At 40.0% G+C, this 16,597-nt stretch overlaps 1 protein-coding gene across 11 annotated transcripts in view; it reads right to left on the bottom strand.

Moving 5' to 3' along the window:
* Positions 1–16,597, bottom strand: part of ADGRD2 (adhesion G protein-coupled receptor D2) — a 408,458-nt gene that overhangs the window by 117,533 nt on the left and 274,328 nt on the right. For all 11 annotated transcript variants that reach the window (XR_004540974.1, XM_033962424.1, XM_033962423.1 and 8 more), the window contains one exon: positions 6,085–6,205. Coding sequence is in view for 10 of the 11 variants with exons in the window: in XM_033962424.1 (XP_033818315.1) it covers positions 6,085–6,205 (121 nt within the window). In the remaining variant the exon portion in view is untranslated. The remainder of the gene's footprint in view (positions 1–6,084; positions 6,206–16,597) is intronic.

A 16,597-nucleotide genomic window follows, 5' to 3' on the forward strand; every position in this document is an offset into this window, starting at 1 on the left:
CCAATTGCTGAGAAGGAGCAGGATCCCAATGGAAGCAATCGGGATGAGAATCAGATTGGTGAGCAGTCTATAACTGTTGCAAAATTATTCCTTGATTAAACCTATTGAAGTAAGTCTTGAATCTTTATGGGTCTTACGGCCTCTTTTATAAAGCCACGCTAGCGGCTGCGCTGCGCTAATGGCCCCGAAGTCCATAGAGATTTAAAGGGCTTCGGGGCTGTTGTAAAAGAGGCCGTTAATGGCTAATTTGAATAAACCATTGTGCCCTCAAATTCTGAGTCTAGAAGGAAGAACTAAAAAGCAGTAAGAAGAACTGAAAGAATTAAAAGTTGAAATGGATTCTTTAAAACTTCAGCTTGATAAATATGATAAGGACTTAAGTGAGATATGCCAAACTCAGGATGTTATAATTAAAGATAATATGCACTTGAAAAAGAAAATAGAACTGTTTGAAAATAGTTCTCAGAATAATAATTTACATTTCCTGAACTTCCCTCAGGTGTTTTCAGTGACGCCAAGGGAGTTGTTGAAATGATATTTTTTGGAAGTACTGTTAGTTCCAGAAGAATCAATTCCTCCTTTTTCTCAGGTTTATTATTTACCTATTAGGAGGTCGCAAGACCAGCAAATTCCTAATCAAAATCAAAATGAAGAACGGTTGGACATTTCAACTATTTTGGAGACCTCTCATAAAGAGGTAGCTAAATCCTCAACATTAGTGGCTTCGGTGGCACTTTTGCCAGATAAAATGTGAATTTTGAAAATGTTCTTTAAAAACAGACATAAAGAATTTTGGGGATTTAAGGTCCAGATATTCCTAGAATGGGGGGGGGGGCCCAGGGGCCATGGCCTCCCCCCAAATTTTCCCTCCTGTAGGTGATCCTGTGTGTGTGTGGGAAAACCCCCCACTTCTTGCGAGGCTGGGAGCTTGCTACCGGCCAGTGTGCCTCTCTAATACGCCCCTGCCGGCATCTACTCCTCCCTCCCGCCTGCTCACTCACCCGCTGCGTTTAACTTCTTTGAAAAGCACTGCACTGCTCTGCTGCTGGCCTTGGCATCTTCTCTCCACTGTGGCCAGCCCTTTCTGACAACTTCCTGTTTCTGCTAGGGCTGGCCGCAATGTAGAGAAGGCGCTGAGGCCAGTGGAAAGGTGTCGCAGAGCTTTTTAAAGAAGTTAGATGCAGTGAGCGGGTGAGCAGGTGGGAGGGAGGAGGGGGGAGAAGTCAATGCCAGCAGGGGTGCGTTACACAGTGCCGACCAGCAGGCATGCTGGCCGATAGCTAGGTGTAGAAGGGAGGAGCATATGGGACTGGGGGAAGGGAGAGATATGGACAGAGGAAGTAAGAGAGAGAGAGATAGACATGAGGGAAGGGAGAAATGGATGTGGTGGGGTAAGATGGGGGGGAGAGAGAGATTCAGGGAGGGGACAGAAGGGGTAGGGAGAGATGGACAGAGGAAGAGAGGGAGAAATGGACTTGAGAGAAGGCATGGGGGAGGAGAAATGGATGTGAAGGGGGCAAGATGGGGAGAGGGAGAAAGATTTGGGGAGGGGACAGAAAGGGGAGGGAGAGATGGGCAACTCAGGGAAAGCAGAGAAGGAAGAGAAGACATGGCTAGGAAAAGGCAGAGGCAATATGGACTTTGAAATGTGAGAGATGGCACACTTGGGAGCACACCAGGACCTCTGGACATACTCTGCTGCTGCCTGTGGCTTTATGAAAAAAGATGTGCTTGGATGTTTTAGAGCCAGCTGGAACACAGGTATATATACTCTTGGGATGGGGAATGAACTTGGTTCACAGAAGGGAGAGGGCATGAACTTGGGACATAGGATGGAAGGATGGGAGAAAAAGATGCTGAGGTGGGGGAGGGAATAGAAAGGGAGAATTGTTAAGCATGGGTGTGAGTGAGAGGGAAAGAGATGGTGTATATGGGGAAAGGAAGAAAGAGGATAATTATTGGACATGGTGATGGGAGAGGAGTGAAGTAGAAAGAGATAAGAGGGAGAAATGTTGGATGTAGTTGTGGAGAGGAAACAGTGGGACAAATGGATGCAAGAGAGAGGAATGTTGGACATGGTAGTGGAGGAAATAGAGGAAGAGATGTGGCATGGAGCTGGAGAGGGGTGATAGAAGCAGAAATGTTGGACATGGGGCTAGTGGAGAGGGGCGAAAGATGCTGCACACAGTCCGGGGATAATAGAGGGAGAAAAATTGGATGTGGCAGTAGAAGGGGTGAGAGAGAGGCACCCTGGATCTCTCTCTCTCTTTCCCCACTCCCTTTGCAGCAAGGGAGGGAATGAGAGAGAATGAAGAAGACATTGCACATGGGGGTGGAGGAGAGAGGAAGGAATGCTGTGCAGTGCTGGGGAGGGGAAAAAGAGTGCACTTTGTGTAGTCTAATTTTGTGATTACCATTGTGTATTATTAATAAGATTATATTGTGTGTATATGAAAAATGAATGGAAGAAATGGTGTTTACAATTAGTACTATTATTATGGGGGTGAGGTCTGGGGAGGAGCTTGGGAAGGTCTGGGACGGGGTCTAGGGCTGAGCTTTTTGGTCCCCCCCAAACAAAAAAGCATTCCACTGCCTATCTATGTCTCTTGGGATACACAAAAGCAAAGGTGTCAATTTTTATTTTGAAACAAGGAGTTTCTCTCATAGGAGGGACTTTTTATTTGAGATATCCATGTAAATGTACTGTATAGTGAGATATTAATCTTTGAAATATGTATTTCTTGAACCTTCTCATCTAACTGCTTTTCTATCCATGAAATGCCTTGAAGGAGTATGAAGTTTAGCGCTTTTAAATGATTGATAGTCTCTGGGAACCAGATGTCAGATGATGCAATTTCCCCTTGTTTTTTTCTAGTTTATTCTAGAATTATCATTATAAAACTGCTCTACATAATCTTGGATCTAAATAGTGGATTTGAGAATGATTAGTTTCTTCATATATTTTTGTTTTCCTGAAATGTATTGGACTGTATCAATCTTTTCTGTACAAGATTTATGCTTGATAAGATAATTGAAATTTGTTAAAAAATTTTTTTAAAAAGAAGGGTTTGGACAATTTCCTGGAGGAAAAGTCCATAGTCTGTTATTTAAAAAGACATGGGGCAAGCCACTGCTTGCCCTGGTTCGGTAGCATGGAATGTTGCTACTCTTTGGGTTTTGGCTAGGTACTAGTGACCTGGATTTGCCACCGTGAGAATGGGCTACTGGGCGTGATGGATCATTGGTCTGACCCAGTAAGGCTATTCTTATGTTAACTACTGAACTTCAGGAAGGCAATACAAACTCATCACCTCTTCCCCTCACCCTCTATGAGAGTGCGCCAACACAAATTCCCTGGACCTTCTGACAAAGGGCTCGACTCCCCACTGTCTTGTCTCAAGTGATGATGTGTTTCATTCTATGTCTGACCATGTTTTGTCATCCAATGTTCTACCACACCCTGTCACACTGCTCATTGCAATACTGTGTTTATCATGCTATGTTTTACTGAACTATGCTCACCATGCTATGTCTCACCATACCATGTTTTGTCATATTATATTTTTACCATGCTTTGTAAACTTTGTTTTACCATCTTTATCAGACTTGCCCCAGGTATACTGTATTAAATAGATTGTGAGCCCGCTGGGACAGACAGGGAAAAATGCTTGAGTATCTGAATAAATTCATGTAAACCGTTCCAAGCTCCCCTGGGAGAATGGTATAGATAAAGTGAACAAACAAACAAATAAATAAATAGTGCTTTACATTTGGGAACACCCTCATATCTATCATCTGTTACAGTTCCATACACCCCTTCCTACTAGTTACTGTTGATGAAACAAGGTTACACCACTATGATCCTGAGCGAAAGAAATATTCCATGTAGGTTCTCCATGGCCAAGGAAGTTCAAGACCTAAAGGTCAGCAGGAAAGGTCATGGCCACAGTGTTTTGGAACCAGGCAGGTGTTGTAATGACTATCTTCCAAGAGGCCATATAGTTAATACAGAATACTACTATAACTTGCTGTGCCAATTAAAGAAGGCATTAGAAAAAAAGGAGAGGGAAGTTGCAGGAAGGAGTTTTTTTGCAAGACAATGCACCTGCTCACATGGCTGGTAAAACGATGGATGTTTTGACGCAGTTGGGTTTTCAGTGCATAGACCGTCCAGCCTACTCACCAGTTCTTGCTCCATCTGACCATTTGCTGTTTCCAAACCTTAAAAAGAGTTTGAAAGGATGACAATTTCCAAGTGATTCGGAGGCAGGTGCAGCAGTAGAGCAGTATTTCAGTGACCAGACATCAGAGTACTTTTTGGAAAGGTTATAGAAACTTCAGACACAGAGTGCCAAGTGTGTTGAACTTAGGGGTGACTATGTGGAAGAAACTTGTAACTTTCACGGGCTCCACATCATTCCCTTCTTGGTTGAGCTGAGAACTTTTCAGTCAACTGGTCCTCTGCTACTAGATCTCTGAGATTTTGGACAAACCCTTTTTTCTGATGCTGCCTCAGTTGAATCAGATATGACCTACAGATGTTTTCCTTCCCTCTGTTGAAGAGACCGTACAGCAGCGCACCAAGCAGAAGTTCCTGTCATGGAGGCGGTTGCAAAGTTTTCACATAAAAGTACACTGAAATATCAGTTCAATAAAAGACAATAGAAAAAAATGAAATAAGGCCCATAATTGTATTGTTGTTATCTATGTTTGTTTCAAATTAAATGGAGTGCCAATGTTTCGAAAAATTATTAAAGTATACCATAATTAGATCTCTTGCATAGCATTGTTGCAGCAGACAGCAGAACGATAGAACGTTCTCTTTTGTAATTCGAGATTGCTATTTAGTTTTTCTAAAGCACTCTACTTTCCTTTCTATATGTAGAAAAATGTTTATGAAATACAAAAAAAATCCCCCACCAAAGGATGTAGATATGATTTCTGAATAATTGAATGCATCATTTCCATTTAGTAACTAGTACAAGGCTGAACGGAGGATAAAATTCAGTTTCATTAATCATCTACCTGCATTCCTAACAAATTGTTATTTTCTTTATATTCGCATTCAGCGCTGCTTTAAAAGCCCTGCACTCTTTATAGAATAAATATTCTAATCACTAACTTTTATTAGCATATCTGGAAAATGCATCTGAGAAGCTAATATGCAAGATTCCTATATGAAAGAGCCCTTCTGTGTACTGGCAAAAAATATGTACATTGACAGCTACAGGAAAGAGAACTTGTGTCATTATGTTGCTCCAAAGCAGCCTTACTGGTCATCAGTACTGAATAAATTATATTTGTTTCAGTTTATACCTTTTCATCTGCATAATTGATGAGGCTGGATTTATCTCTACCTGAACACACTACTTTGAGGCTCATTTTCAAAACAAACGTCCAAATGTAGCATAAAGGGGCAGATGGAAGGGTTTGATGACAAAAAATGTCCAATTTGCTATTTTTGAAACCCTTTTCTAGAACAATTTCTATGGTGATAGTCTGCAGTGTGTCTAAATCTATAGGGGGCATGTTAGATGTGTGATTTTGGCGGGACTAAGGCGGACTTATGATTTGGACATTTTTCTGCAATAATCGAACATTTTAGAAAATGTCTAGGGCACAGTTTGGATTTTTTAACAACAAATAAGTGCCAAAAAGATGTCCAAAAAGACCAGATGACCACTGGAAGGATGAAGGCATGACCCCTACTCTCTCCCAATGGCCACTGACCCTCTCCCACCCCCAAAGATAGCACTTAGCTACACAAGACAAAAACTATGGAACACTTTACCACTGGCAATAGGGATGGAATCCTCATGCTCTGCATTTAAAAAGCAGGCCAAAAGTTGGTTCTTTAACAAGCCTCAACCGTCAAACTCAGATTTAAGGTCTCTTACCCAGGCCTCTTCTTTTTCTCTCCTTTCTTCTCATACCTTTTTTTTTTCTACATATGGACACTATTTTGTAAAGTTGCCATTCGCTTTGCTGTATTTTTTTGTATGTTTGCATTAAAAAATTAATTCAATTAAACTTTAGTGGCTTTTTATTTTATTTTTTTAAAAGTAAGAAATGTCATTAACTTACCTGGAAGGAGTTGAGCACAATAAAGATGTAAGCCCAAACAATACTAAAGTGGACTAGGACGCCACACAACCAGGTCAAGCCCAAGACTGGAAGAAGGACCAATACTGGTTTGGCAGTTGCCCTTTGATAAAATGAAAAAAGGTAGATGCCATTTCAGTAATTGAAAAACAAAACAAAACTAGAGGCCTTTTTACTAAAGCGTGTTAAGCACTTAGACCCATATTCTGTAAACGGTGACTTAAGATAGGCACCCTACCGGCACCTAACTTAAGTGCAAAACGCTGTTTAAAAAAATAAATAATAGCGTTTAAGAAAAAAATGTATTGCAGCTACAGAGCCACTTTACAATGCCTAATGCCACTGTAGGCATGGCTAATGTCGGAAGTGGTGTTAGGCATCATAAAGCGCCTCCATAGCCACGATTCACATGAAAGGTAGGCACCAGTTGTAGGCCTTGAAAACCCTGACCTACATTTCTGCGCCCACCTTTCATGAAGCTGCGATTCTATAAACGGCGCCATTGTGTGATTGACATGTGATCGGTGACCTTTTCTTAACCGGCTGCTGCCGGCGATGCCATTTATAGAATCTGAGCCTGGAGGCCTGATTCTATAAACGGCGCCCTAGTCACGGATGCCTAGCGATGCCTAACTAAACTTTTAATGTAACTTAATTGTTTTTTAATGAGTTAAACGGCATGGTAATTGACCACAGCATTAAAACATTTTTTTTAAATTTGTATTAATTGCTAATTAGAGTTGTGTGCGGATATCTGTGTGACGCCTAGTGATGCAGACTTAGGCATTACTAGGCATTTGAGATAGGCACGAGTAAATTAGGCCATGTAAAACCTTGCCTAATATGCCGGTGCCTACCTCAAGAACGCCTAGCGATGCCTAAGTTTACTTGAGAATTTCTCTTGGTGGTGGACCACAGTGGATTTTAATTTAAGTGGGGTTTTGAGGGGGGAGGGGGTTGCCTCTGCTCTTGAATGAATATGACAAGCAGTGAGGACCATTAGACCCAATTAGTCTACCCAATTTCACTTCTGGTGCAATGGCACAGATACCAACCAATCTAATTTCCCCATGCCTTTGTGCTACTATGAATTCTCTGTGCTTATCCCTTTTTTTTTTTTTTTACTCCTCTCTGTTTTGGCTTTTACATTATACACGAATTGCTCATCACTTTTCGTGTCCACCACGGAACTTTCTGGACATCACTGAAGTCTGAGGTACCTAGAAAACAAAAAATTTACCTCTCCTCATGGTTGCTTCTCAACTTTGTACCCTATCACTACTGAATCTCCTGTCACAATTTATTTTTCCTGTGAGTCCCTCTGCCATCTCTCAAGAGGATCTTACTACGGAAAATTTCATCAGCTTTAATTCTTGTTACAGGTGCTACTAGAGATTGCTCCTTACCCACAAGTATGGAATTACATTTTTTCTAGACAATCAGTACATGCAAGACTGCTGCGATCACAGTCCAAGTTCTCTGTGAATCCCCTATGGCCAATTTTGCTTCTGCTTTTAATGAAGATCATATTGTAGACGGATCATTAAGAACTTGATGGCTGTTCTATCTTTTGAAGCTCTGGATGCTCATAAGCTGGACCCGAGGATCATTTTATCAATAGATTTTGTCCAGCGTTCAAGCTCTTAATAGCCCAAATGACGTTGAAAGCCAGACTTTCTGGGTCATCTCAGGGTGCCTTCACCTGATATGGCTCATATTTTTAAAGCAACTCTTTTCCAATTTTTAACACATTATCTTAGATTATAGCAAGAGAAGTTTTCAATTTTAAGTGTAAACTAAACACAGATTTTCCAGTTTCAACAGATGGTAATGTGCAGAAAGATTTTTCATAATGCAAATAATTCTTTCATATAGCCTTGGACTTGGCATTAACTTAGCAGAACATATTTTGTGGTTTATGGTTTATTTCTATTGATATACTGCCTTTTGTAAACCATACATCAAAGCAGTTTATAAAAGGAATGCCATCAATTGAAATAAAGAAAAGAAAACAGAGTAAAGAGGAAATTAAAATATAAAATACGAATATATACTCAGTTATTAGGCAAGATGCTGATTTAGAGTCACCCCGATTCAGAAATACAAAGCATACTTAAAAAGTTGGATTCCAAGCCCACCTGAGATCAAATACTTTAGAAATCATCTATGCTTCTGAGTTGCTGACTTGTACTGTTTAAATCATATAGAACCTTCTGGGTTCAGAATTAAATCTAGACAAGCTCTGAATAGTGAAACATAGGGGTCCTTTATTAAGGCGCACTAGTGTGTCTTAGCACACGCTAAATGCTAACAGGTACTAATATGTCCATAGGATATAATGGACGCGTTAGCGTTTAGCGTGCCTTAGTAAACTAAACCTTAAGTTTATATACCGCATCCTCTCCATGAAATATAGAGCTCAGCACGGTTTACAAGAGCTTAATAAAGGAAGGTATAAAACATTGGGTTTGGTGGTTGAGTATAGGGGGGAAGCCTAGTTTTCAGGTGCTTACGGAATAGTTAGGAGACCTGATTCCGTAGTGGGGTCAGGTTATTCCAAAGCCCTGTGATTCTGAAGAGAGATTTTCCCAATTTTCCCACATAGTGAGGGGAAGGATAGTTTAAGTTTTAGGGTGGGCCTGGTATTGGCAGGACTCGAGGAGTTCCAAGATAGTGAGATTAGGGGAGGGAGGATGCCGTATAGGATTTTAAAAGCTAGGCAGGAGCATTTAAAATGAACCCTGGAAGTTATTGGGAGCCAGTGGAGTTTGGACAAAAGTGGGGAAACATGGCCAAATTTACGTTTTGCGAAAATCAACTTGGCCGCAGTGTTCTGAATTAGTTGAAGTCTTTAAGACTTTTTTTAGTTAGACTTAGGTAGATGGAATTACAATAGTCTAGTTTGGAAAGGATGATGTATTGAACAAGTACGGCAAAATGTTGTTGACGGAAGAAGGATCTCACTTTCCTCAGCATGTGGAGGCTGAAAAAGCATGATTTTACCAGGGAGTTGAGGTGGTCGTTGAAGGAAAGAGAAGAGTCGATGATGATGCCTAGAACTCAAGCTGCAGTGTGGCGCCAGAGGGCAATGCGAAGAGGATGGGCAGCTGTTCTAATTTTGGACTGAGCCAGAGAAGTTTCATTTTGGACTCATTCAGTTTCATTTGAACTGATAGGGACCAGGATTGGAGTTTCGTTATGCAGGCTGTTATGTTCTCAGAGAGGTTGGTAAGGTTCGAGTGTCTCAAGAAGGACAAGGATGTCGTTGGCATAAGTATAGATTGTTTCAAGGGAAGATAGATGGAAGAGTTTCTGGGAAGACATGTAGATGTTGAAGAGAATAGGGGATAGGGATGATCCCTGCGGGACTCCGCAAGTCGGTTTCCAAGGAGCGGATGTGGTGCCATTTGTGTTGACAGTGTAGGAGTGGGAACATAAGAAGTTTGAGAACCACTCTAAGACAGTGGAGTCGATGCCTAGCTCAGAAACTTGATAAATTAGAATATCGTGGTGGACGACATCAAAAGCTGCAGAGAACTTGAATTGTAATAGGACAGCAAACTTATTACGAGAGTGTAATTGTTGCACCTTTGAAATTAATGAGACCAGTAGGGATTCGGTGCTGGTTGGGTCTGAAGCCGTATTGGTAAGGTAAGAGAATGGAGAATCTCTCTAGGTAGGATGAGAGCTGGGTGGAAATGATGGCCTCTAGCATTTTAGTCAGGAGAGGGATGTTTGCTATGGGACGGTAGTTAGAAGGAGAGGAAGAGTCAAGATCAGCTTTTTTCAGTAATGGGGACAAGGCAATATGTCCCATTTCTGCGGAGAATAGGCCCGATAGTAAAGCAGAGTTTATAAGACTGGTGAGGGATGAGATGGTCTGCGCGGGAATATTCTCGTACAGGTAGGAAAGGAATGGATTCAGGGCACATTTGCAGGATTTCAGTTTGAGGCAGAGTTTTGAGACCTGGGATTCGGATACGAGTTCGAAAGTAGTCCAGGATCTGTCTGCTGGGATAGGGTTAGAGTCGTTGGGGGCCATAGAGTTGTAAGAGACTGCTGGATGGAAGGAGCTCCTTATGGTAGTGATCTTTTCGTTGAAGAATTTTGCTAGGCCGTCTGCTGATGGGGAGGAGGGGGGAATGGTGGAGTTGTTTTTAGAAGTTAAGGTGCACCAGATGTTAAACACTGTGCTACTCTGGTTGTTGGATCTGGAAATTTTATCACCACAGACGTTCCTTGCTTTTTTTAGTACTGAGTTATAAAACTTGATATTGTCCCTCCAGGAAAAGGACCCCAAAAGAAAAAGTAAAAGGACCCCATACTGAAAAACATAGGAGTTACTTTTCAGAATTGGGGGGGGGGGGCCTCAACGCATCACAAATCAATCCTCCTTGGGCAAAATGAAAACATTTGTTAAAGACACCCAAAGCACCCACAGAGCCAACCATGGTATAAAATGCTATAGTTATTCTCCTTTTAATGTCTTCTTGAATAATTAAGGCACTTTTCTGAAATGGATTGGCTCCTAGTCTTGCTTTTGCCCCCCCCCCCCCTCAAAATCCCACTTAAATTAAAATCCACTATGGTCCACCACCAAGAGAAATTCTTAGACTGTCTTTTGCCAGTCCTGTAGAAATGTCAGTGCTGCCTGTTTAGATGCTAGATGTATGTCACCATGCCCTTCAGCAACACCCTATCTCTGTCTTACTGCCAATTCCACTTAGCAAATTGCACAAATTTGTCTGGAAGACTGACCAGACGCCACTTAACAATAATAAAAATTCATATTTTCTGATAACACTGCCTCTTAGTATATATGAAAGGTCTCCATAAATTAATCAGTAATGCAAACATGTATTCACAAGTTATCTACTGCTGAAGTCACTGCTGTTGACATCAATGTTTACATTCTGTTGGACTTGCAAAAACCTGCAGAAATCAGTCAAAATACATGTAGCACTGGTGCTGTCAGTATCTTTATTATTCTGTGTTTAAGTATACAAAGTAAGAAAAAATACAAAGCTTGCTTTTCCTTGTAGATTGCATTATTGTACTTCCATTGTTCTATCTCCTAGCCCAGCTAGCCTAGATGTCTTGTTTAAAATAGAGGAACTCAATTTCTCCGTCGCATCCCTGTGGGTTTTGGCGCTGTCCCTGTCCCATTTCTGTAAGCTCTGCCTTAGCTGCACAAGCTTCGAACACTTAGGATTTTTAAGTGTTTGGGGTTTGTGCAGGTGAGGACAGAGCTTGCGGGAATGGTGCAGGGATAGGAAAAGAACTCATCAGGATGGAACAGAAAAATGAATTCCTGCGTCATTCTCTGGACTAATGCATATGTGTTTCCACTAGTCATCCGTTTTAACCCTTATACATACATGGCATTTAGGGAGCTATTTTAAAAGCATCGCCAAATGTAAATAACAACATTTACAGTGCATGTGCAGATGGCATACGGATGTACATAATGGGCCTAATAGTCAGAAAATACTGAGCTTCTAAATTTATATTCCTAACTTACCTCCTCTTTTACTAAGGTGCGCTAATCGATCAGCACACGCTAATCGAATTAGCGCGTGCTAAATGCTAACGTGTCCATAGACTAGCATTGCATGCGTTAGCGTTTAGCGTGTGCTAAATTGATTAGTGCACCTTAGTAAAAGAGGGCCCTAGCTTCCTCAATTTGCACCCTATTTTTAGACAAACAGGAACAGAATTTTTCAGCTTAAAAGACATCTTAATTTAGAATGTTAAAAGTTCTATCCATAAATTTTGGCCTGTCATTTGTTTGCCTAGTTTTATGAGCCTAATGCTGAAAATCAGTGCTAGGCTCCAAACTTGTTTTCGCTTCCTTATATCTGCCCCGCGTTTATGTTCCTAAATTTTAGAGTTTAGTGAAATTTTGAGTAAAACATCATGTACCTACTCAGCCCTAGAAAATTTTCAAAGAGGCCAATTTATGACCATAGCTCTCACACTTTAGGAACTATTAAAAAAGGGATGGTTTTCAAGACTTACCTTCTCTTTTACTAATGTGCGCTAACCGATTAGTGCGTGCTAATCAAATTAGCGCATCCATAGACTAACATGCACGCATTAGCATTTAACGTGCGCTAAATATATTAGCGCGCGCTAATCGGTTAGCGCACCTTAGTAAAAAAGGGCCTAATAATATAATAATGCCTCTGTATCAGTCCATGATGCAACCTCACCTGGAGTATTGCATTCAATTCTGGTCTCCTTATCTCAAGAAAGATATAGAGGCACTAGAAAAGGTTCAAAGAAGAGCAACCAAGATGATAAATGGGATGGAACGCCTCTCGTATGAGGAAAGACTAAAAATGTTAGGGCTCTTCAGCTTGGAAAAGAGAAGGCTGAGGGGAGATATGATTAAAGCCTACATAACCCTGAGCGGAGTATAACAGGTATAAGCGGATTGATTTTTCACTCTGTCAAAAATTACAAAGACTAGGGAGCACCCAATGAAATTGCAGGGAAATATTTTTAAAACCAATAAGAGGAAATATTTTTTTCATCAGAGAATAATTAAGCTCTGGAACGCATTGCCAGAGATTATGGTAAAAGTGGATAGCATAGCTGGTTTTAAGAAAGGTTTGGACAAATTCCTGGAGGAAAAGTCCATAGTTTGTTATTAAGACTTGAGGGAAGCCTCTGCTTGCCCTGGATAGGTAGCATGGAATGTTGCTACGCTTTGGGTTTTGGCCAGGTACTAGTGACCTGTATTGGCCACCATGAGAATGAGCAGATTTGTAAGCTTGAACCTTTTGCTAGAGATAGTTTCTGGAAGGCAGATCAGGGTCTGGCTTACCCCTCTTTTACTAAGGTGCGCTAACCGATTAGCGTGTGCTAATTGAATTAGTGTGCACTAAGCGCTAATGCATCCATAGACTAACATGAACACGTTAGCGTTTAGCGCATGCTAATTCGATTAGCACGCGCTAATCGGTTAGTGTACCTTAGTAAAAGAGGGCCTTTGTCTCCATTAAAAAATAAAAATAAAAGCACATTTTTGAACTAGTTAATAAGATTATACAACCCTTTCCAATAGTTTTAAAAGTGAAGTGTTTTACCAGAGGTAGAACCTAAATTGAAACAGTTAGAAGATTTAAAGTTAGGAGCAGTGCTCAAACTTTTTTTTTAAAACAAAGTCAGTTTATGTTTGGCCATAAGGAACAGAAACCAGTGCTGCTCGTTAAATGTTACATCATGGAGTGCTAGAGAGGTAAAATTCCTAGATGTCATAAATGATTGCTTTTTGGAGCAACTGGTCCAGGAACCGACAAGAGGGGGAGCTATTTTAGATTTGGTGCTTAGTGGAATGCAAAGCATAGTACAGCAGTTAACTGTGTTGGGTCCGCTGGGAAACAGTGATCATAACATGATCAAATTTGAGCTGATACCTGGAGTGATATCACAAAAGAAATCTACTGTAGAGGCATTTAATTTTTGAAAGGGCGACTATGATATAATGAGGAAAATGGTTAAAAAGAAGCTAAAAGGATCAGTTGCAAAAATTAGGACTGTAAACCAGGCTTGGATGTTATTTAAAAATACCATCGTGGAAGCCCAGACCAGATGTATTCTATGTATTAGAAAAGGTGCACAGAAGAGGAAACGAGAGCCGGCATGGTTAAAAAGTGAAGTGAAAGAGGCTAGTAAAGCCAAAAAAAAAAATATCCTTTAAAGAATGGAAAAAGGATCTGAATTATGAAAATAAGAAGAGCCACAAGCGCTGGCAACATAGATACAAAGCACTGATAAAGAAAGCTAAGAAAGAATATGAAGAGAAACTTGCAAAAGAGGTAAAAACTCATAATAATTTTTTTAGGTACATCAGAAGCAGAAAACCGGTGAGGGAATCTATGGGACCACTGGATGATCAGGGAGCAAAAGGGGTGCTCAAGGAGGATAAGGCCATAGCAGAGAGACTGAATAGATTAATTTCTTCGGTCTTTACGGAAGAAGATATAAGAAATCTATCTGAACCAGAAATGGTTTTCAAGGGTGAAGATGCAGAGGAACTGAAAGAAAACTTGGTGAATCTGGAAAATGTACTAAGCTAAATCGACAAGTTTAAAAGTGATAAATCACCTGGTCTGGATGGTATACATGGCTATTCTTATGTTCTTATATTTATTATTCCAAAGCAAAATATAAAAGGGGAGGTAGCTTTAAGAGGATTGGAGAATTCTATGAAGTGTATAAATATTCTTGAAATTATGTAAGAATCCATCAAGAATTAGCACCATATTTCTATGCACAGTTGTTTAATTTAGAAAGCCATAATGTCAGAGATTAAAGGTTCCTTTTACTAAGCTGCGATAGCGGTTTTAGCACGTGCTTAGTGCGCGCAGAATTGCCGCGTGTGCTAGATGCTAATGCCAGCATTGAGCTTGCGTTAGTTCTAGCTGCGTAGCATGGGTTTAGCGTGCGCTAAAATTCTGCATGCGCTAAAAACGCTATCGCAGCTTAGTAAAAGGCGCCCTAAAAGTTATGTTTTGAATTGTATAAAGGAGCTGAGGGATTTGGAACTAAAACTCCCATCCTAGATGTTGAAGAAATTGTGTAAATAGGAGCTGCTGCTGAGAAAATAATAGGGTTCCAACAACCCAGAGCCACTGAGAACCAGAAAGCAACAAACTCAGCTCTCCCCAGATACAAAATTAACCCCAAATTCGATATATGGTGCTGAAATGTATGCACAGTTCCAAGATGTGCATTCAACTAAGTTGATTTAAATCGGGAGCCTCAACCCTGACGAAAATAATCTGAAACATGGGCATGTTTAAAGCCATTTAAGCTAAGTACTTTAAGAAAAAGATATACTACAAAATAAAAAAAACTATATTTATACTAATGAAATAGTAGATTTAAACAAAAGAATTAATCAAGATTTGATCCAATGAAGATTGGGTTCAGTGATTTGTTTCACGTGAACCACAGGAGTAGTGTAACCCTCTGAGGATCTTTACCATCCCTAATCAATTTAAGGTTTGGTAAAAAAAATTTTTGTTATAAACAAAGCTGGAAGTTTATGGTTGTAGAAGTTGTGGAATTGGATTCCAGTCATTGAATAGCCAGTCATGTTGAAGCTATAACAGAGAAAATATTATAAGCATGATTTAAAAAAGTGGTTTGAAGAAAATGTATTAGGAAAAAATTTCTGATTCATTGCAATTTGTTAGCTGCTATTGTGAGAGTTGTGTTAATAACAAAACAATAGTTAATTGATATAGTAGGGATAATATGGATGTCAGCAAGTCACTAATACAATGTTAGCTGCATTTATAGAGAGATAGGAAATTGTAGGTTGCCTAGAATGTATGTATAAAGTGGAAAAGGAAAGTGAAGAATGTAAACTATGATTATACACTGCTACGATAAGCAAGAATGATTTTATCCCAGTTACCACAGTAAAGAATTGGTACTTTATACTTCGTTACAGAAGTTTCAAGTTTCAAGTTTTATTAGTGCTTGATAAATCGCTTATTGCAGTGGTTCCCAACCCGGTCCTGGAGGACCACCAAGACACTCGGGTTTTCAGGATAGCCCTAATGAATTTGCATGGAGCAGATTTGCATGCCTGGCACTTCCATTCTATGTAGACCTCTCTCATGCATATTCATTAGGGTTATCCTGAAAACCCGACTGGCTTGGTGGTCCTCCAGGACAGGGTTGGGAACCACTGGCTTATTGAATATCTAAGCGATGTACAAATCAAGTAAAATAGAAATACAAATACACTGACTTTAAATAAAAACATACTGGGTTAATATACATGAACCGTGAGGATTAAGGGGGAAAGTTACAATATGTTTGTAGAGGAAGAAATACATTAAAGGGAAAATAACTCAAGGGAGGGAGAGAAAAAAAAAAAGTTGTAGGATGTCAAGCCCATGGACAAAGAAAAAAAAAAATCTAAGTCTGGGGGTCATATATTAAAAGCATCCTTGAAAAGATAAGTTTTTAAAGCTTTTTTAAAAGAAAAGAGGTCCTTTATGTCTCTAATGTACTGGGGCATAGAGTTCCACAACATAGGGGCGATAATTGAAAACATGTCTTGTCTTCTAGTTCCAATTATTTTCAAAGATGGAACTGTTAATAGATTGTTTGAAGCTGAACGGAGGGTCCGTGAAACGTTGTATGGAATGAGCATTCTAGTAATGAACTGGGGTTCATTATAGGTCATAGATTTAAAAACTAGTAGTAATATTTTGAACGAAATTCGATGTGCAATTGGAAGCCAATGGGAATCTATCAGCAGAGGGGTAACATGGTCAAATTTTTTTGCATTGTAGATTAGTTTGATTGCGGTATTTTGGATAATTTGAAACCTCCTTTTTTCTTTTTGTGGTATATTAAAAAAAAAGGGAATTGCAATAATCGATTTTGGAAATAATCAACGAGTGAATCAATATGTTGATAGACTTAGGTTTAAGAAACTTGGACATAGAACGTATCATACAAAATTTAA

The sequence above is a fragment of the Geotrypetes seraphini genome, chromosome 10, assembly GCF_902459505.1.
Source record: "Geotrypetes seraphini chromosome 10, aGeoSer1.1, whole genome shotgun sequence".
Taxonomy (NCBI): Eukaryota; Metazoa; Chordata; class Amphibia; order Gymnophiona; family Dermophiidae; genus Geotrypetes; species Geotrypetes seraphini.